Raw genomic sequence first — 22,335 nt, forward strand, 5'->3', positions numbered from 1 at the left:
TTTCTTTGGTAAGGTAATAAATTCTGAAACTAGCCAATCTTTTGGGATATTGCCTATGTCATAGATATTATTGAAGATTTTACATAGTATTCGTAAAGATTCATCATCAAGAAGTTTAAGAAATTCAGATTGTACTCCGTCTGGTTCTGGAGCTCTACCTTCTTTTAGTGATATTATGGCTGCTCTTATTTCTGCCACTAGTATAGTGTGTAAAGAATAGTTAAACTTGTTGATTTAACATTGCGGAGCTCTTTCCTAAGACACTTTAGGAAAACCCGTATATATTCATAGCAATGTTCATTAATATCTTATAATAGGGACTTAATAACATTCGGAAAGAGTTAAAAATGAAACCAGAATAGCAAAATATTTAGCCAAATTACATAATCATGGATTTAGAAGAGTATTTTTGTAATTTTTATAGTTTGACATACTTACCTAATTTTTTAAATGAATTCAACAAAATTTATTTTAAACATATTTTATGTTAGGTAGTAAATAACAAAAAAACTATGAAATCGATTATAAACAATTGTAGGTGAAGCATTTAAATCGATTTCTAAGCGTTTCAGCTAATTGGTACCATTGGTTCTAATGGTACTACTTACTTTAATCATAATGTAATCTGAACATTAAACTAAAAATGACATATTGTGAACTTTTATAGTATTTTAAAGGAATTGTTTTAATAACATAAAGGAGGATAATAAACGGAACACAGTTTTTTATTCACCTTCTCGACTATTTTTGAAGCAGGTATTATTATAATGAAGGGACTGATTTTGAAAAGCCTGCAATGTTATTTTTGGTGACTGAAAATCTTGTTTTCTTCCTCCATTTTCTTCTTCACGTGCCATACTAGAATTATCCGACGTTGGCTAGCACCATTGCGAAGGCTTCTAGATCTTCTGCAACATGGAATAATTGTCATGCATTTGATATCTCAGTCCATTCACGAATGTCTTGTAACCAAGAAACTTGTTTCCTTCCTACACTTCTACGGCCCTCTATTTTGCCTTTAAGGATCAGTAGTTGTAGTATTATACAGGGTGTAACAAAAATGTAGGTCATAAATTAAATCACATATTCTGGGACCAAAAAGAGTTCGATTGAACCTAACTTACCTTAGTACAAATGTGCACACAAAAAAGTTATAACCCTTTAAAGTTACAAAATGAAAATCGATTTTATTCAATATATTATCGAAAACTATTAGAGATTTTTTATTGAAAATGGACATGCAACATTCTTATGGCAGGAGTATCTTAACAAAAAATAACAGTCAAATTTGCACACCCCATAAAAATTTTATGGGAGTTTGTTCCCTTAAACTCCCCAAATTTTTGTGTACGTTCCAATCAAATTATTATTGTGGTCCCATTAGTTAAACACAATGTTTTAAAACTTTTTTGGCTCTTAATATTTTTTCGATAAGCCATTTTTATCGAGATACGGCTTCTTTTTTAATATGTTTACATAAAAAATTTATGGGAGTTTTGTTACTCTAAACCCCCCAAATGTTTGTGTACGTTCCAATTAAACTGTTGTTGTGGCACCATTAGTTAAAGACGATGTTTTTAAAACGTTTTTGCCTCTTCGTATTTTTGCGATAAGGTACCTATTATCGAAATGTTGCTTCTTTTTTATATGGTTGAAAGTATACCTAAAAATGTAAGTTATAAATAAACTTTCAGATTATTAACAGGTCTTTATACCATATACAAATATGTGGTCGATTCGAAAAATATTCAAAATATCTCGATAAATACTAATTTATCGAAAAAGTGCTAAGAGGCAAAAAAGTTTTAAAAACACTGTGTTTAAATAATGGTATCACAATAATAATTTATTTTGAACGTACACAAAAGTTTGGGAGGGTTTAAGGGAACAAAACCCCATAAAATTTTTATGGGGTGCACAAATTTCACTATAATTTATTTTTAAGATGGTTTCTGCCATAAGAATGCCACATGTCTATTTTCAATAAAAAATCTATAATAGTTTTCGATATATTAAAAAAAATCGATTTTCTTTTTATAACTTCAAAGGGCTTTACCTTTTTTTGTGTGCACATTTGTACTAAGATAAATTAGGTTCAATCGAACTATTTTTGGTCCCAGAATATGTGATTTCATTTATGACCTGTAATTTTGTTACACCCTGTATGTCGATTTCCCCTCACTGTATGTCCCAGATAAGACATTTCCGGTATTTAAGAGTCTTTAACAGTTCTCTACCTTTGTTAATCCTCGTTAGTACTTCCTAATTAGTTTTTCTTGCTGTCCAAGGTATTTTCAGTATCCGCGTCTATGAATCCACATTTTCAATCTTTCGGTTCTGTTTATGGTCGATACTTTTAGTGTACACACTTCTGCACCATACCGTGGAGACCAAACATAGCAATTAACCATTCTTTGTCTAAGTTCTAAACTGAAATGATTATTGCAAAAATGACTACATTTTTACAAAAGTAGTTTTAGTCATTTATAGAAGAAAAAAAACAAAATTTTTGTCTGGATCTACAAAGTAGTTGGTCCCAAATATGACAGTTCCAAAATATATCATTTTGTGAACTTATTCAACTTTGACTCCATTTAAATGAAGCTCTGCATCCGGATGTGGGTTACGACCTAAAATTAAAAATTTGGGTTTGTTAATTTTATTTTAATGCCCATTTCCTCTCTTACTTCGTGAATACGATCAAGCAGAATTTGGAGACCTTTAATATTATCTGGCAGAATTACTGTATCGTCCACGTATCTAATTACATTAAGTAGTTCCCCGTTGATTTTTATTCCATATGGTTGCCTCTTAAGCGCCTTTTTAAATAATTGGTCATAGTAAACAATGCACATTGTTGGCAAGAAACAAAATGCAACCTTGTCTGACTCCTCGTTCTATGGAGATTTCGTCGGTGTAGTTATCTCCAATTTTTACTATAGCAGCGGTTTGGTTCCAGTACAATTTTTTAATGACACGATCATCTTTGTCATCTATTGCTATATTTTTTAGCATCTGCATTAATTTTACATGCTGTACTTTATCGAATACCTTTTCGAAATCCACCAATCATGCAAATACATCTTTTCTTTGTCAAACCCAAATATTTTCACTTACGCGCCGAGAATGGTATCATCTGAGCCGAATCAGAGTAGGTCATGGAGTATGCAATAAATCTCTTAACCAATGGGGTGTTGCAGACAGCCTGCTATGTGACAAATTCAATGCTGCTGAACAAACAGTCCACCACATCACCCAAGAATGTCCAGCTACAAGATTTGAAGGTGGTACGAACTAACTCCTGAGGCAATGGAGTGACTCTACGGTAGCAATATTTGGCTGTAATGTTTTCACCAAAGAAAGATAATTTAAAGAAAGATAGTTTAAAATTTAGTTTCGATACATATATAGAGACCCAGTAGCGTACCGATAGATCCGCGGACCCTGGTTCCAGTTGGGATGCACGATGCAGGTCCCCCGCCCAATAAAAACACAACTTGTATATCGAAAGTTTTTAATAAACATTAAATATAAATAATCATATACTAAGCAGCAAAATTAACGCACCATCTTAAAAATGGGACATTTTTGATGTCTCGTATTTCCTAAACGTGTCCGATTTAAGTGATTTTTTAATATGGTATAGCGTTATTCTGTAACAATGTTGTCGCTAGACAGGTAAATCATCAGTGTATACCGGGTGTACCAATCAAAATGGTGTTTTTTTCTCAATGTTCGCAACACCATGTTCGAGAATTCTAGCATTTATAAAATACTATAATTAAAACTCAACTATAGCCTCAAGTTTTCTTAACATTTTGTTTTTTAATTCATTCGCTTATTGTGAAAAATAGAAAAGTTATCCAAGGTATTTTTATCCATGCTCTTCCTCAATAAATCCTTATTTTCGGCTTGGTTTAATAAACAAGCCTAAAGTAGGCTACGATAAAATAACAATTTGATAAATGTCAAATTGTTAACAGTCAAAAAGTGTCTGACTTGTTGCAAAAATTTGTAGATTTATTATTTATGTCCGTAATTTTTTTTTCTTGTTTGTGGAACGTGCTACAAGGAATTTGACCCACAAAGAGTGTGCTCAAGCAGTAACCTTACATAGCGAAAAACTTAGCTACCATGGTATCGGATTCTTATATTGGTAATAATTTTTTGCTAATGCGCGATACTACAAGACCTCACTTTGCACGAACTGTAACCGAAAATTTACAACAGGTAAATTTTCGGACTTTTTAATTGGCCACCACATAGTCCAGATCTTAACCCAATCGAACATTTGTGGGACATAATTGGCAGAAGACTACGACAGCGTTTGCCACCTCCTAGAACCAGGGCCGCGCTTAGGTCAATTGACGCCCTAGGCAATTCTCTAGTAGCCGCCCTTCAAACTTGTACCATTTTTGCGAAAAAAAATTGCAGAAATTTTTATTTAAATAAGAATACATTAAAAATGGATTTAAACTACGATGTTTATATATCTATAACAGAAAAAATTGTTATTCCAGTTCGATTACATCAGATACTTCTTTTCAAAAAAAAAAAAATTTTCTTGACAATATCGACAAATTGTTAACACGTTCTTGCGTCATACTTGATGGGAAATTATTTTTAATTACAAAAATTGAAGAAAAATCTTCTGCGTAAAAGGTATATTTATAAAAAAATATATACCTTTTACGCAGAGATTTTTCTTAAATTTTTGTTATTAATGGTATACAGCCAGCTACAGGAAATTTTTCCTTGTGGATTTTATTTTTAATTCTTGAAATTTTCGAAAATGACCTTTCAGCGGACACATTGGCAACTGGGGTGCACAAATAAATGTGCAAAGCAATGTCAAAATTAGCGAAAATATCTTTCAATCCACTTAGTGCAGTCACTGAAGGTTTTCACCTCCGATTTCGTTGAACCTCCATCGATTTTCATGAAAATTGGTGAGTAGTTAGAGGATACCTGAAGGAACAAAGGTGACATGATGCCAACTTGCGCTTTTACCGTGGTGGTGGATGCCACCCCTTCTCGAGGGTGAAAATTATTATTTTTTAAATAATACCATAGATCGATAGAGATACAAATTCTAAGCAAAATTTGTTATAATATGTATAAAGTTATTATTATAAATCAATACATTTTGAGTTATTAAAGATCAAAGATTTTATTTTTTTGTAAAAAAAATGCATGTTTTAAAGCTCTTTTCCACGTATAACTCAAAAACTATAAGCTTTTACAAAAAAGTTATTATTTCCACAATTGGATATAATAAAAAGCTAAATTCACTCCTCACTTAAAGAACTAAACTAATGTTAATTCAAAGTGAGTTATGGGTAATTGAATGTATATTTTTTTCAACGAGTACTCAATCAAATCTAAGTATTCAAGCTTAAATAACAGGAAAACGATACATTTTATAAAATATACCTGCTAAGCACTTGTCAAAGTACTTCGAAGTATATATCAAATGAGTTCCAGTAGAAGTTAATAACATCACAATTAAGCAAGTTATGATGAAAATAAGAGAACCCTTTAGAACTTTTTAGGAAAAAGTGAAAAATAAAACGTACGCCATTTCCACAAAAATTAAAATTTATAGTAATCCCTAGAAGAATTTCTTTATATTAGCATAAATAATGATTTAAACAATTTTGACAGGTTTAGAATGCATATTTTAAAAATTAGATATAATTTAAAAGAATCAGAATTTTTAAAATTATCGTAATTTTCATTTTCTTTTGATAATAACTCCAAAAATACTCAATATACGTATAAAGTGAAATATGTATAACCAAATTTTAGTTTTTTCTGTATCAAATATTTTACCTTATTACTATTAATTTTTGTAGGGTAAAAAATAACTGAGATAGAAATGTTTAAAGCTTAAATTTTGCTGCGAGAACCATGTAACCGGGGCCATTTAACCTTTTATTTTAAAAAAAGTAAGGCGTTTAAAAGATTAAGTTCAGCGTAGTTTAATAGCCATTAAAATTAACTTACAAATGGTTTTTAGATTAACCTGATATCATAAAAATTAACGGAGTTATTTAAAAAAAAACAATAACTTTTTTGGAAAAATTTTTAAAAGATAAATTTTGAAAAATATTTTATGCATAAATTTTAATTCTATCAACTTGTTCGGGGGCTCAATTGATAGATATTTCTAAGTACTTTGACAAATGTTTAATAAGGTTATGTTATAAAATGCATCATTTTCCGGTTATTTAAGCTTAAATACTTAGATTTGGGTACTCGCCAAAAAAATATATATATTCAATTACATATACCTAATTCACTTTTAGTTAACATTAAAAGGTTTTTCCAGCAAGGAGTTTACTTCATTTTTTATTAGATTTCAAAGCGGTTAAAAACATGCATTTTTCTCACGAAAAATTAAAATCTTTGATTTTTAATAACTCAAAAAGTTTTGATTTATTTTCATAACTTTATGAAACAAATTTTGCTTAGAATTTGTCCCTCTATCGAATTCTGGGGTATTTTTAATAAAATAATTTTCACCCATGAGAAGGGGTAGCATACACCCCCAGGGTAAAAGCGCAAGTTGACACCATGTCACCTTTGTTCCTTGAGATATCCTCTAACCACTCACCAATTGTCATGAACATCGATGGAGGTTCAACGAAATCGGAGGTAATAGCTGATATCCACTTTCAGTGACTGCACTAACTCATCTTTAAATATTAAGATATGTCAATTGGTGATTTTATTGTGGTATCCAAATGACCCTTTACGTGAATGCATTCATGTATGAATGATGTATCTTGGTCGTCTTTATTTTGTATCAGATTTTCAGCTTATTTAATAATTTCTTCATTGCTTAATTTTGGCAAATCTGTTAATAACACGAAAACGTTGATAAATAAGTCGATAAGATTCCAGACGTCTATTCAGGTCTCTTATCAGAGTGTCGATTATAATATAAAATGTGTGGATTTTCATCTCATCACTAGCTGAAAAGTTAGTTCATCATCGGCCCCCTCGTCAAATTGAATTTTTCTTTTTCTCTTTCTTATTTCTTTATATGTTTTATTTGGGCACAAGTATTTGGCAAATTTTTTTGGCTTCCTTTAAAGTAATTTGAAAGAGCTTACATTCATACTCTTTAATGACAGAAGCCAGATCCATAATTTTTATATACAGTGGAACCTCGATAAGTCGGATTAATCGGGACCGCGGCCGATCCGGGTTATCGAAAATCCGGGTTACCCGGATAATATGGTAAAAGTTAGTAAAATAAATATTTTTAATAGGAAAATGCACATTATAATTGCAAAAACATGAAATACATATGCACAGTACATCTAAATTACGTACAGTTGTATACACTATTGTTTATTTCTTGGTAAAAACTCAGTAAAAGTGAAAAAATGTTTGTTTTTTCTGATGAAAATTGGTCCGGGTTAGCCGGATTTCCGGGTTATCGGGGCCGACTTATCGGGGTTCCACTGTACAAATATTTTTGTACAGTATTTTTGCCGCCCTCTCATAATGTGCCGCCCTAGGCAGCTGCCTATATTGCCTAATGGATAAAGTGGCCCTGCCTAGAACCTTACAAGAGGTAGAAACAGTAGCTCTTGAGATTTGGAATGACATTGTTAAAGATCAACTAGCAAACCTCATTTGTAATATAAAAGCACATACCTCTTTTATTATAGAACATAACCGAATGAATCAAAAAACAAAATATTAAGAAATCATAAGTGTTTGGGTTAGTAGATACAGGCGGTTATTCTTTAAACAAGTGTTAAAACCAGGGCTTCCGTTTAGGCAGGTAAAATGAGTACAGAACTTTACAAAAGCGTTCCCTTTGTTTATTAATAAATTTTGTTCTGAAATTTTTTGATAAATAGGTATTCTCCGTTTCTATTTATAACTACCTACACAAAAATAAAAACTTATTAAGCAGTTACATTTCCTAGTTTGTACTTGTACAGTTCAACATGTCCCCATCAAATTAGAAAAAAAAAGAAACAAAAAGCGTGTTAAAGCGGGCCCTGGTTCCGCGGAACCACGCTCAGTACGCCACTGAGAGACTACCATTTGCTTATGCACATTATTTCATCCTCTTGGATTCATCAGAGCGACAGAGTGGTGTGCTCTGTAGAGATTTTTTACGACAAAATTATATTTCCATCTATAAACATTAGTATGAATAATTAAGATTTTCGCTACTTTAAAATTTGCTTTTTTGTTAAATTTATGCGGATTTTTTTAAATATTATTTATTTTTAGCATTGGTTTGGCCTGTTTGTCTACCAGTAGAAGATCCAATGAAATCTAGTTCGTACATTGGAGAAAATGGAGTCGTAGCAGGATGGGGATCTTTATATTTTGGTAATATCTCAGATTTTATATATTCCAATAAATTCAGGTTCTGAAGCTTTTTTCTTGTGGCATGTCTAAGTGAAATTTATGTTTATAATAGACTAGCCACAGTTGATTGTAATAACAATTACATTTTTACTTAAAAACAATTGACGTTTCGACTCCACTTCGGGAATCGTTTTCAAAAAAAGATTATTTAGAAAAGAAATTGTGTTGAAAAAATGTTTATAACCGACAGTTATTGTGGAGGTTATGTTATATCAAAATCCAGTGATGTGGACATTACTGTCAAAATCAAAAGGTTGAGATTTGAAGTAGGTCCTTGCCTATGTTGTTATTAAGGCACGTATCCACTATGTTGGAGTTCCCTGCAACTGCTTCAATCGATACGGCATGCGCTCCTCTACATATAAACCGCCACCGATTGGAGCGCCGAGGCGGAGCGCGCAGTTGCACGGCCCGGAAACACCAACGTATGCTTCTTCATCTTTTTCTTCTTCTTCTTCTTTTTCTTCTTCTTCTTCTTCTTCTTCTTCTTCTTCTTCTTCAAGTGCCCTGTCCGTTACGAACGTGGGCTATTAACATGGCAATTCTGATCTTGCTTACGGCTGAATAGTTCGACTGATGTGAGCCCGTACCACTTCCGCAGATTTTATAGCCACGAGTGTCTTCTCCTGCCCGGCCTCCGCTTACTGTCTATTTTTACCTAGACAATCAATTGCAGTAGACGGTACTTATCGTGTCTCAATATTCTTCTAGCAGTACCGTCTCCTATCGGAGGTTGGCTACCATCAGAGCAATCTTAACTTTGTTGGCTGCAGCTCTGAACAACTGTATTGAACTGCACCCATACCACTCCCTTAAATTTCGCAACCAGGAAATCCTCCTACGTCCCACATTTCTCTTTCCCGAGATTTTTCCTTGGATTATGAGTCTTAGCAGAGAGTACTTTTCTCCTCTCATTATGTGGCCTAGATATTCCAGTTTTTTCGTTTGTATGCTTTTTATGAATTCGCATTCCTTCCCCATCTTCAGCAAAACATCTTGATTTGTTACTCTTTCTGTCCATGGTATTTTCCACATTCTCCTGTAGCACCACATCTCAAATGCCTCAATATTTTTGATGTTTATCTTTTTCAGTGTCCAAGCTTCCATGCCGTACAGCAGAACGGAGAAAACATAGCACCTTAACATTCTCGTTCTTAAGTTTATATTTATGTCCCGGCTGCATAGGAACTTTTTCATTTTGACAAACGATTGTCTCGCTATCTCTATTCGCCTCTTGATTTCTCTTGTCTGGTCATTAGTATCAGTGAACCAAACCCCTAAATATTTGTAGGACGTAATTCTTTCAACTGGCTGATTATTTATGGTTAAATTCACATTGGTGTCTAGATTCTTTGTTACAATCATGAATTTAGTCTTTTTGATGTTCAGTTTTAGACCATACTTATTGGTATGAGTGTTTATGTTTTCCATCAAATACTGTAAATTTGCTAGGTTATCTGTTACTATTAGCGTGTCATCAGCGTATCGTATATTGTTAATTAACTCTCCGTTAATGTTCATACCAATGTTTTGCTCTAGGAGCGCTTCCTGACATATTGTTTCGCTATATATATTGAATAGGAGTGGAGAAAGCACACAACCCTGACGCATACCTCGACGAATCTCAATTTTTTCGGTTAACTCATTATCAACCTTGATTTTTGCTCTTTGTCCCCAGTACAACCTGGATATGATGTTAGTGTCGCAACTGTCGATGTTTCTGCTTCTTAGGATTTCATACAGCTTTTGGTGTCTGACTTTATCGAAGGCCTTCTCAAAATCTATGAAACCTACGTAGAGGTCTTGGTTTACATCCAAACATCTTTGCATTAACACACTCAGACCAAACAAAGCCTCCCGTGTTCCCAGTCCACTTCTGAATCCAAACTCTGTGGCGCTTATGTCCTCTTCTAATTTATTAAATATTCTTTTGTGAATTATTTTCAAAAATACTTTTAGTCTGTGGCTCATCAATGCTATAGTTCTGTGGTCTGAACACTCTCTGGCGTTATTCGTCTTCGGGATTGTGACAAAAGTAGAGGAGAGCCATTTCTTTGGTATGTAGCCTGTTCTATAAATTGTGTTAAAGAGGTTCACCATTATTTCAAGTGTGTCGTCGTCTATAAGTTTCAACAATTCTACAGGAATTTCATCTGATCCTGCAGCTTTACCCCCTTTAGTGTTCCTTATAGCATATTCTATCTCGCTTTTTTAGGATTTCAGGCCCTGTTGTGTCGTCTGTAGGTTCTGCCACTGCTATTTGTGGTCTTTCGTCTGCAAAAAGTTCTTCAATGTACTCTGTCCATCTTGCCAGTTTTTGATTTAAATCTGTAATTATTTTACCTTTTTTGTCTTTTACGATGGATGCTTGTTTCACTTTTTTACCTGTTATTTCCTTGATCTTTTTATGCATGTTAAAGTTATCGTAGTTTCTTTCATATTCTTCTATTTCCTTGCAGTTTTCCAGAACCTACTTCTCTTTGGCTTCTCTAAATTTTCTCTTAATCTCACGGTTCACTTCTTTGTATTTTGTCTTGTTGGTTTTATTTCTTTGCCTTTCCTCCATGAGGTACAAAATTTCGTTTGTTATCCATTCCTTTTTCTTAATTTTGCTTGGAGCTAAGGAACCTTCACCAGCTGTCTCAATATGTGGCCTAGATATTCAAGTTTTTTTGTTTAATTGTGCTCACTATTTCTTTTTCTTTTTAAATTATGTGGCTTACCTTTATGTCAGTGACATGTTCGGTCCAGGATATACGAAGAATGCGTCGGTACACCCACATTTCGAATGTTTCTAGTTTTTTCGTGAGCGTCTCTGTCAGTGTCCAGGCCTCCACACCATATAGTAAGATCAGAAAAATGTAGCATTTAACTAGACGTAGTTTTAGAGGAAGAGATAAATCTTTGCCTATGAGGAGCTTTTTCATATTATTAAATGCTGCTCTAGCTCGTTCTATTCTACGTAGCTACGTATCCACTATGGGGAAAAGTTGCTGGAGCGCGGTGGATACGTGCCTTTAAAACAGCAAGTCTTTGGCTCAAAATATATGAGGGTGGATGGTGCCATATGAAACATCAAATTATGATTATTATGTTTGTTTATGCATTATTTCTATGTGTTATAATAATATGATTCTGCGTTAAGGAGTGTTCGTAAGTTATTAGTTGTTAATACCTACAGTCGGAAAAATGAATCAATACCCATGAACGATCATATCAAGAACATATTTTGGATTTGCTGCCTTTTTCTATAAATAACAAACGAGAGAGATAGATTATTAAGTGTTGTCTACTAAGCAAAAACGTTATCCAAGACATACGCAGTTACATATTTATAATTGACAGAGTGAGACGGCGATACAATTGTTCAACGTAGTTATATTAATTTAGTAAAAAATTTAAACTCACACTTGACTATTTCTGTACTTCTAATGTCATTCTTAGAAAAACATTCATTATCAGTAGAGATAATGACTGTATAAACTACTATTCGAGTAATCGTGCTGATCAACTATAATCTGACAGATTCAATTTCTGTCACTTTGACGTGAAACTGGGTTAGGTTCGGTAGAGTTTATAAATTTTAATAATCAGTCGTATTTACTTGAATAGACTCAGTTCTTTTAAAAGCTATTTTGATGTTATATTGTATTTGTGGTTTGGTAAGTATTTATTTAATTAAAATAAGTCAATAAAATTTGTAAGTAATCATCACTGTCAATACGGTTAACTTCTGTCTATGAGTTTGCCAAACGTGTACATATTACTCTGACTTTTCAATCATAGTGTATAAAATTAAAGATTAGTATTATATTTTTACGAATGTACATTTATTTGCAGATAAAATCTGAAAAATGATCTGGATACCAAATGATCTGAATTCATTAAGTTTATTTTCATTTAAGTCACTTAATGCAGCTGACATAAACGACATTTTTTAAATTCCTGTTACTATTTACGTCCGGCAACTTTACCATGGAGAAATTTATAATACTATATTTGCTTACTCATTATTTTTGTATTATTAATCTAAATCAAATAATTAATTACGGTAGTAAAAGTAACATTTATTACCAATAAATATATAGGTATTATCAGAAAAAGAATAACATCACAAACATTTTTTGACACATTTACGTAGCGAAAAATCGTACAGTGGGGTAGTAGTCACATCCGTTTTTTACAGTATTAACTTACTTTAGACGTTGTTTTGACTAGAAATTTTTGATTTGATTCGTATGAATATCATCGATGACGCATGGGTATTCTTTCATTTTCCGACTGTAATATTTTCTTCTTATATAGTGCGTTGGCGAATTATCTTAATAATACGTCCGTCTTTTACGGCATGCAAAAAGTCTCGGGAGGTTGTAAGCAAAGAAAATATTCCACCTGTTGTCAATCTGGTGGTATGGGAACGATATATATTGTCGTTTTCTGTGCTACTTCGATTGACAACTTACTTTATAAAAAGTATTGTTTTTGTTGATACATAAAGGGTACCACCCGTTAAGATAGGCAAAATGCCCTCACTTCCAGAATTTAATTTTATTAATTTTTTTACGTTCTATGCAAGTAAAAAATGATATAACGCGAATTTTTAGCTCGCCACCCCCCTTACCCAACCCCCCACAGCCAAAAACGTAGATTTTTAGATTTAATTTTTTTTAGTTAGGTTCCAATTGATTTAAAAATTTCAAAAAATTCACAAGTGTAGCAGAGGCTTTTACAAAACATGTCCATTTTTTATGGACCCATAGGTCGAGTGTATATAACCTTAAATTTTTTTTAACTTTTTAAAACCTATAACTTTTTTTTGGAGGGGGCTGCAGGTCCAATTTTTTTGAATTGTGTGTATTTTATCAAAAGCTATCTCTCTGATTTTTTTCAGATTTTTCCGTCAGGTGCGCCATCTTGAAAAATCAAGAAAACTTTTTTTTAGGGGGTTTTTGGGGATTTTCTCCATTTTATAGACTGCAACATAGATCAACTCAAGGTTTTGTTAATAGATTATGTATAATTTAAAATAACTGAGTATATTAGAATATTCAAAAATTGGGCGAAATACTTTTAAACCCCCCAAAAATCATGTTTTTTTAAAGTTTTGTAAAAATTTTTGCGGGTCTAATTATATTTTTTGAAATCGATAGAGCCTGAATATTTCTTTTCATTTTTTTACGTTATATGTGATTAAAAAATAAGACTAATCGCATTTTTAGCCCACCAACCCCTCTTCCTGTCTCCACAAAAACGTCAATTTTTCTATTTTTTTTTGTTTAGTTAAGTTGCAATTAATTTAAAAATTTTATGAGGCTTTTACAAAACATATCTATTTTTTATAGACCCGTAGGTCGAGTGTACAATACATATAACCTCAAAATTCCTTTTTTATTTTTTTAAAACGCATTTTTGACTTCCAATCGATATTTTTTTAAAACGTCCAATGAATTTACATCTCTCTCGCGGACGGCCGGCCGGTTCAATACGTGCTTAGCGCTCATTTTTAATTATTAAAAATAATAGTAATAAAATAATGACAAAACTTTCTTCAGGCTCCTGCAGAGGGGGGGGGGGGGACTTTAAACTTTGAGTTGGTCACTTTATGACTTCCATAATAATAATTTTTAATCGAGTTATTAAGCCTTGAAAATCACCATTTTCGCGTTTTTCAAATTTTAAATTGCATGTAACTCGACAACAGTCAATTTTATAGAAAAATCACAAGAGACCTTTTTTGCTCAGGTTGATCCAGAGAATCTAAAACAAATTTGTCCTAAGTGAGAAAATTTATTTTTTGAATTCGTTTAAAAATTTGTTTAACAATTTTCCGACCGCGGTACTGCCTGGCACCATCTGGATTTGTTATAAGGTCCTGTTTTTTAATAAGTTTGTACAAAAAAATGAATCGAAATAATTTACCTAATGGGGACAAGCATACAGCATGGACTATTTGCATTATGAGCCAAACGAAGATGGTTCGGAAAACGATAGATACTGTTGTAGATGCGAGTTGAGCAAACGGCAACGTAACCATAGGCTGTTGTTCGCAATATCTTACAAAACTCTTTGAAAATACAGATGTTATACTTGTAATAGACGAAGACACCGATGAAGACTTTAGAACTGAAGTGTAATACCAACGAATATACTCTCCGAATACTCTACGAGTATATACGGAGCTATATATTCTTTGGTAATACTTTCTTTATTCTTTTTATGGTGTTTTACGTGTCAGTAAACGTGAATGAAAATGACATGAAAAAAAATGAAAAAATATTCAGGTTGTATTGATCTCAAAAAATATTAGGCCTTGATCCCGCTTACCAAAAAAAGTTGATTAATAGCAAGCTGAAAATATCTGAATATTTTAACGGTGTCTAGTCGGACAAACTTTGATGTAGGTATGGAAACAGGGGAAGTTTTAATTGTGAAACGTAATTTTAATTGTGGAAGGTGCCATCCTGACAAGTTTATGATTGTGAAAACTAGCAGGTTGTTTTTAAGTGTATTCAATAGAAAATTATATAAAATATCCCTAAAAACTCAGTTATTTCAAATTATACCTACATTACCTATAAAAAATCTTGAATTAATCTATTTTGAAGTCTATAACATGGAGAAAATCCCTAAAAACCACCGAACAAACCAGTTTTGCGGATTTTTGAAGATGGCGCACCTTACGGAAAAATCTGAAAAAAGTCACAAATATAGTTTTTGATAAAATACACAAAACACAAAAAAAAAATAGACATAAATCCATCACCAAAAAAATATACGTATTAAAAAACAAAAAAAAAGAGGTTATAATATGTACTTATACTTAACCTTCGGGTCCATAAAAATAGATGTTCTGTAAAAGCCTCAGCTGTGCGTGTGAATTTTTTGTAATTTATAATTTAATAAAATTATTAACTATTCTAAATGGGAAATACGCCACAATTTAACTAAAAAATGGCCATTTAGAATAGTTAATTACAAAAATGCCACAAAGAAATAGTTTCAGAATAACATTCATAATTTAATTGCAAACCAACTTAAAAAAAAAATCGAAAAATTGATATTTTTGGCTGTGGGGGAGGGGGAATAGGTGAAGTGGGCTAAAATTGCGGTGAGTCCTAATTTTTTAAAATCATATAGAACGTAAAAAAATAAAAAAATATTCAGGCTGTATCGACCACAAAAAATATAATTAGATCTGCAAAAATCTTTACAAAACTTTAAAAAAACATGGTTTTTGGGGGGTTTAAAAGTGTTTCGCCAATTTTTGAATATCCTAAATACTCAGTTATTTTAAATTATACATAATCTATTAACAAAACCTTGAGTTGATCTATGTTGCAGTCTATAAAATGGAGAAAATCTTCAAAAACCCCCTAAAAAAACAGTTTTCTTAAGTTTCCAAAATGGCGCACCTGACGGAAAAATCTGAAAAAAATCAGAGAGATAGCTTTTGATAAAATACACAAAATGCAAAAAAAATTGGACCTGCAGCCCCCTCCAAAAAAAGTTATAGGTTTTAAAAAAGTAAAAAAAAAATTTGAGGTTATGTACACTCCACCTATGGGTCCATAAAAAATGGACATGTTTTGTAAAAGACTCAGCTATATTTGTGAATTTTTTGAAATTATTAAATCAATTGGAACCTAACTAAAAAAAATTAAATCTAAAAATCTACGTTTTTGGCTCTGGGGGGAGGGGTAAGGGGGGTGACGAGCTAAAAATTCGCGTTATTTAATTTTTTAGTTGCATAGAACGTAAAAAAATTAAAAAATTGAATTCTGGGAGTGAGGGCATTTTGCCTATCTTAACGGGGGGTACCCTTTATCTAGGCGTTTGATATTGAGTATAATATAATAAAATGTTTTATAAACAATTTTTTTCTATTTTTACAGTATTATTTACCAATGAGAGACAATTTTTTTTGCTTAATACTTAACTTTTGGTCTAACTCAACTGTCCCGGTAAAATTTTGATTTTATTTTATTATATATTCATATAAATTGGCTTTCATTGATATATTCATTGCTTTTTAGATGGACCAAGAAGCTCATCACTGCAAGTAGCTGACATGCCTGTATTAAACCAAAACAGTTGCCAACGGGTATTTGGTCAGAATACAGTTATTGACAATAGAATAATTTGCGCTGGTTGGCTTTCTGGAGCAAAAGATACTTGTCAAGGGGACTCAGGTGGGCCTTTAATGTTTGCTGTAAAAGAACAGAAGCATTTTTGGTACTATCAAATTGGTATCATATCCTACGGATTTAGATGTGCCGAAATAGGCTATCCTGGTGTTTTTACAAGAGTAACAAATTATTTAGATTGGATCCAAACTAACGTTGTGTGATATTTATATGCTATATTTTTTAATTTATTCGATAACATATATATTATGTAGTAGTTTCTAATTGTAATTTTTGTACCTAATATTTTTCCGTTTAGATTAGAATAATAGTTTTGCTTACATTTTGTAATCTGTTTATTTGTAATAATTGCATATTTGTATTATCGCCATATTTTTGCTTGTAACCTTAAATAAATCATTACAATAATTATATTTGCATTTCTTGTGTATAAAATATATGCGTTACATACAGGGTGTTTCATTGGGAAAGTAACATACGTTAACAGTAGAAAGAGGACACTTATATTAGGCGGTCTCAAAAATACCATACTTAATGGGTCTTACTCCATTAATAACAAGGATACTGGGTGTTTTATCTATTTTGCCATTTTTTTAATTGGTTTATAACTTTTTAACCACACTGTATATTTATTTTATATTTGGCATGCAAATATCATTTAAAGTGTACAATAAATTAATTTATTTACAATTGTAAAAAATCTAGGTCCGGATTAAAAAATATTGGAAAAATATTCCGACCCAAAAACAACACCCTGTACATTAAATTTTTTTAAAACGGATTTTTCAGTTGAAAAGAGGATGAAAAACTAAATTTAGTGGTATACTTTGAATTTTCGGCAAAATGATTTTTCTGGTCAAATTTTGAATTTTAATTCTAAAATTATGTGAATTGCGAGAGCTCTAAGTAGAAAATAATTGAAAACAGCTTACAACTTGTCAACCGCACTGTATATTGATTTTATATTTAACACGCTAATATTATTTTAGGTGTCCAATCAATTAATTTATTTTCAATTATAAAAAATCCAGGTCCGGATTAAAAAATATTGTATAAATGTTCCGACATAAAAAACACCCTGTATATTAATTTTTTTTTAAATTGATTTTGAATTTGAAAAGAGGATGCAAAAATAAATTTAGTGGTATACTTTGAATTTTCGGCAAAATGATTTTTCTGGTAAAATTTTGAATTTGAATTCTGAAATTATGTGAATTGCGAAGCTCAAAGTAAAATTAATTAAAATATTAGGTACTTAATTTTAATTAATACCATTATTTAATCTAAACTGGTAAAATATTAACATTTGCACACCTAACAATAATTTTTGATGGTGGTAATTTTGAATAAGTACTTTAGTTTTGAATAGTTAGTATGCTGCAAATTTTCGCTGTTTTGTTATAACTTTTAGATACTTTGTTGATTAAAGTGATGTTTTCTTTATTGACCCTTTATTATTTATTCATTATTTAAAGATGAATATTCGCTATAAACTATTTGTCACACATAATAAAAAAACACTGAAATGTTAACATTTTACCAATTTAGATTAAATAATGGTGTATTAATTAAAATTAAGTCGCATTTTAATTTTTTCTACTTAGAGCTCTCGCAATTGACATAATTTCAGAATTCAAATTCAAAATTTTACCAGAAAAATCATTTTGCCGAATATTCAATATATACCACTAAATTAAGTTTTTCATCCTATTTTCAAATGCAAAATCCATTTAAAAAAAATTAATATATAGTGTGTTTTTTTGGGTCGGAACATTTTTACAATATTTTTTAATCCGGACCTGGATTTTTTTATAATTGTAAATAAATTAATTGATTGGACACCAAAAAGAATATTCGCGTGTTAAATATAAAATAAATATACAGTGCGGTTAACAAGTTGTATTTAACTTTTTTTCTAATTAGAGCTCTCGCAATTAACATAATTTCAGAATTAAAATTCAAAATTTGACCAGAAAAATCATTTTGCCGAAAATTCAAAGTATACCACTAAATTTAGTTTTTCATCCTCTTTTCAACTGAAAAATCAGGGTGTTGTTTTTGGGTCGGAAAATGTTTCAAATATTTTTTAATCCGGACCTGGATTTTTTACAATTGTAAATAAATTAATTTATTGTACACCTTAAAGGATATTTGCTTGCCAAATATAAAATAAATATACAGTGTGGTTAAAAAGTTATGGACCAAATAAGAAAATGGCAAAATAGATAAAACACCCAGTATCTTTGTTATTAATGGAGTAAGACCCATTAAGTATGGTATTTTTGAGACCGCCTGAGTGTCCTATTTCTACAGTTAACGTATGTTACTTTCCCAATGAAACATCCTGTATACAGAGGATATCATTGTTATTAAATTATTAATGTTGTTCTGAAGCTATTTTCTTGTGGCATTTTTATAATAAATTACTTTTAATGGGAAATAAGCCACAATTTTACCAAAAAAATGATTTTATTAACGTTTCGAAGCCCAAATCGGGTTTCGTTGTCAAAATACAAAATACTACTAAAATAAACAAAAATGTTGTTGCTAAGTAAAAAAATTCTTCTAATAATTTATTTAATCGGACTCATTTATATTGGCAATTAAGACGTATATTATACATTTTAAAGTAGAAGGCTTTAAAATGATATCGCCAATATTTATGAGTTGCGTTCCTGGGACGACTTTACTAAAAGATAGTTCATTCGATTACATGAAATCAATCCCAACTCAAGAATATCCGTCACAAAAAAATCATAGCATGTGATCTGTCTTTAAAAAGACAACCAAATGCAACGATGACAGTAAAATTCTCGCGCTAGAGATTCCATAGTAAATCAAGAGGGAAAACCAGGAAAAAACCTCGCGATACTATCCCGACATCGTAAGTAGTTGGTCTTACATTTAATTTACTTTTCATAAAACTAATACCAAATTCTTACTTTAATATGTTTAAATTATAAATAATATTAATAATACATACATATTAATACATACATATTAATAATACAATAAGTAATACTAAAATATAAAATTTGTACGAACTCGATATGTTATTGACTTACTAATCGTGGTATTTTCTTTCTATTGACTTCCTCTTTCAGTATGGGTAACCACATCTTACTGCATTCTGCGGAGGAATTTGAATTATCAAATATTGAATTTAATCCAAATAATATTTTAGTAAGTTTTGACATAAACAGTTTATTTACAAATGTGCCATTAGATAAAACTTTAAACATAATCAAAACGAAATTAGAAAATGATAATACATTGACAACTAGGACAAAACTAAATGTATCAGATATAATGGAGTTATTGACATTATGTACTAATAATACCTATTTTCAACTAAATAATGAATTCTATAAACAAAATTTTGGTCAAGCAATGGGCTCTTCTTTATCTCCATTATTGGCTAATATATTTATGGAGGATTTCGAAGCTAATATCATTTCTAAACAAAATTTAAAACCCACAGTATGGTGGAGATATGTAGATGATGTGTTTTCAATATGGCCTCATAGATCAGAATTGTTGGATACATTCCTAAATATTATAAACGATCAAGAAGAGACAATAAAATTTACAATGGAAAAGAAATATAATAACACTCTACCTTTCCTCGATGTTTTATAGACGGAGAGCTAGTGCCGAAAAATCATCGTCATAAGTAATATTTAGTTTTTCCTGTGAAATGTGTCCATTGTATATTGACAATTATGACCCCTCTCAGGCTGACACCTCAGTGGATACAGGAAGTAGCAATAAGGGATGAAAGGGGAAAGTTAGCGCAGTCATTAAAAGTTTTCACCTCCTATTTTGTTAAACCTCCATCGATTTGCATGAAAATTGGTGACTAGTTAGAGCATACCTCAAGAAATAAAACTGATTTGGTGCCAACTTGCACTTTTACCCTGGTGGTGGATACCACCCCTTCCCGCGTGTGAAAACTATTTTATTAAAAATAACCCCACAAATCGATAGAGGGACAAATTTTAAGTAAAATTTGTTATATCATGTTATTAAAGTAAATCAATACTTTTTGAGTTATTAAAGATCAAAGATTTGTCTATTTAAGAGCATATGCGTGAAGTTACGGATGACAAAAAGAACACGTTAATTAATTGTATGTTAGTAAAATATTATTTTTATATTATTTCGATATTTAATTGAATTTTTTGTTTCATTATAAACTAAATATGTCCAGAAACTGGGGGTGTCCAATAATGGGTACATTTGACATATTCGAATACACTTTTGCTAAATTTATAATATCGAAAGAATAGAAAAATAATATTTTAGTAACATACAATTAATTAATATGTTCTTTTTATCATCCGTAACTTCACGCATGTGCTCTTAAACAGACAAATTTTTGATCTTTAATAACTCAAAAAGTATTGATTTTTTTAATAACATGATATAACAAATTTTACTTATAATTTGTCCCTCTATCGATTTGTGGGGTTATTTTTAATAAAATCATTTTCACCCCCCGAGAAGGGGTGGTATCCACCCCCCAGGGTAAAAGTGCAAGTTGGCACCAAATCATTTTTATTTCCTGAGTTATGTTCTAACTAGTCACCAATTTTCATGCAAATCGATGGAGGTTTAACAAAATAGGAGGTGAAAACCTTTACAGACTACACCAACTTTCCCCTTTCATCCCTTACTGCTACTTCCTGTATCCATTGAGGTGTAAGCCTGAAAGGGACACTGAATAGACACATTTCATATGCCAAACTCCATATTACTTATGACAATGATTTTTCGGCTCTAGCTCTTAGACTATTAGTGTCAAAGAAGGATACTGGATATGAGCAGGGCCCCCGCTACCATATGTGCAAAGTGTGCAATGCACACGGGCGCCATCCTTTAGGGGCGCCAAAACCGAGGGTCAAAAATTGCAAAAATATTTACAAAAAAAATCAAAAAGAAAAAATTAATTTTAAAATAAAAGTTGAGAAATTAAATAGTTCAGTTTTACTTTGTTTGGATGACATTATTAGTCTTTCTATAGATATAAAATAAAAAATCACGCTATAAAAATAACAAACACCCATTCCGTAGACAAAAATGTAGATAAGAAATACCTAACTCCTAACTATTTTATGCCCTATTTAAGTATAACAAGATGGTCCAGCAGAATTGATTCAATAAACCCCTTAAACTTTATTCAATTAAGATTTGCTATGGTGTTGCAATGATGTTATTTGTTCCTATTTTGCTTTATTTGAAGCACCTACCTACCTACCTTCAAAAAAAATAAATAAAACATTATCTTAAGCCTTAAGGGGCGCCAAAATCCTTTTTTGCACACAGGCGCCAGTAGTTCTTACGGGGGCCCTGGATATGAGACTAAAGTGTATAGAAAACCAACACACACCAACAGATATCTCAATTACAAATCAAATCACAACATCAACGTTAAGAAGGGAATCATTAAATCCTTATACGATAGAGCCAAAATTACTTGTTCTAACGAAAATTCATTGTTAGAAGAAAAACAATTGTTAACATCTGTTTTATTAAAAAATGATTATCCATTATCGTTTATAAATAAGGAATTGTCAAGACTGGATCGAATAGAACAGAACAACGTAGAACGGGATGCTATAACATCCACAAGAAATAATACGAGGAAAATATCAATACCATATTATATACAAGGACTATCCGAGAAACTTAAAACAATAGGAAATAAATTCAACATTTCAACAACATTCAAAACAACAAACACATTGAGATCTATTCTATCTATAACTAAACCTAACAGTTAACAAGAAAG

At 31.4% G+C, this 22,335-nt stretch overlaps 1 protein-coding gene across 1 annotated transcript in view; it reads left to right on the forward strand.

Moving 5' to 3' along the window:
* LOC114335549 (venom protease) overlaps nucleotides 1–16,955 on the forward strand; it is a 67,328-nt gene extending 50,373 nt beyond the window's left edge. Inside the window, exons 5-6 of the mRNA XM_028285796.2 lie at nucleotides 8,260–8,361; nucleotides 16,434–16,955. Coding sequence (XP_028141597.1) covers nucleotides 8,260–8,361; nucleotides 16,434–16,747 — 416 coding nt within the window. The 3' untranslated portion in view covers nucleotides 16,748–16,955. The remainder of the gene's footprint in view (nucleotides 1–8,259; nucleotides 8,362–16,433) is intronic.
* Nucleotides 16,956–22,335: the final 5,380 nt, after the last annotated feature.

The sequence above is a fragment of the Diabrotica virgifera genome, chromosome 10, assembly GCF_917563875.1.
Source record: "Diabrotica virgifera virgifera chromosome 10, PGI_DIABVI_V3a".
In the NCBI taxonomy this organism is placed as follows: Eukaryota; Metazoa; Arthropoda; class Insecta; order Coleoptera; family Chrysomelidae; genus Diabrotica; species Diabrotica virgifera.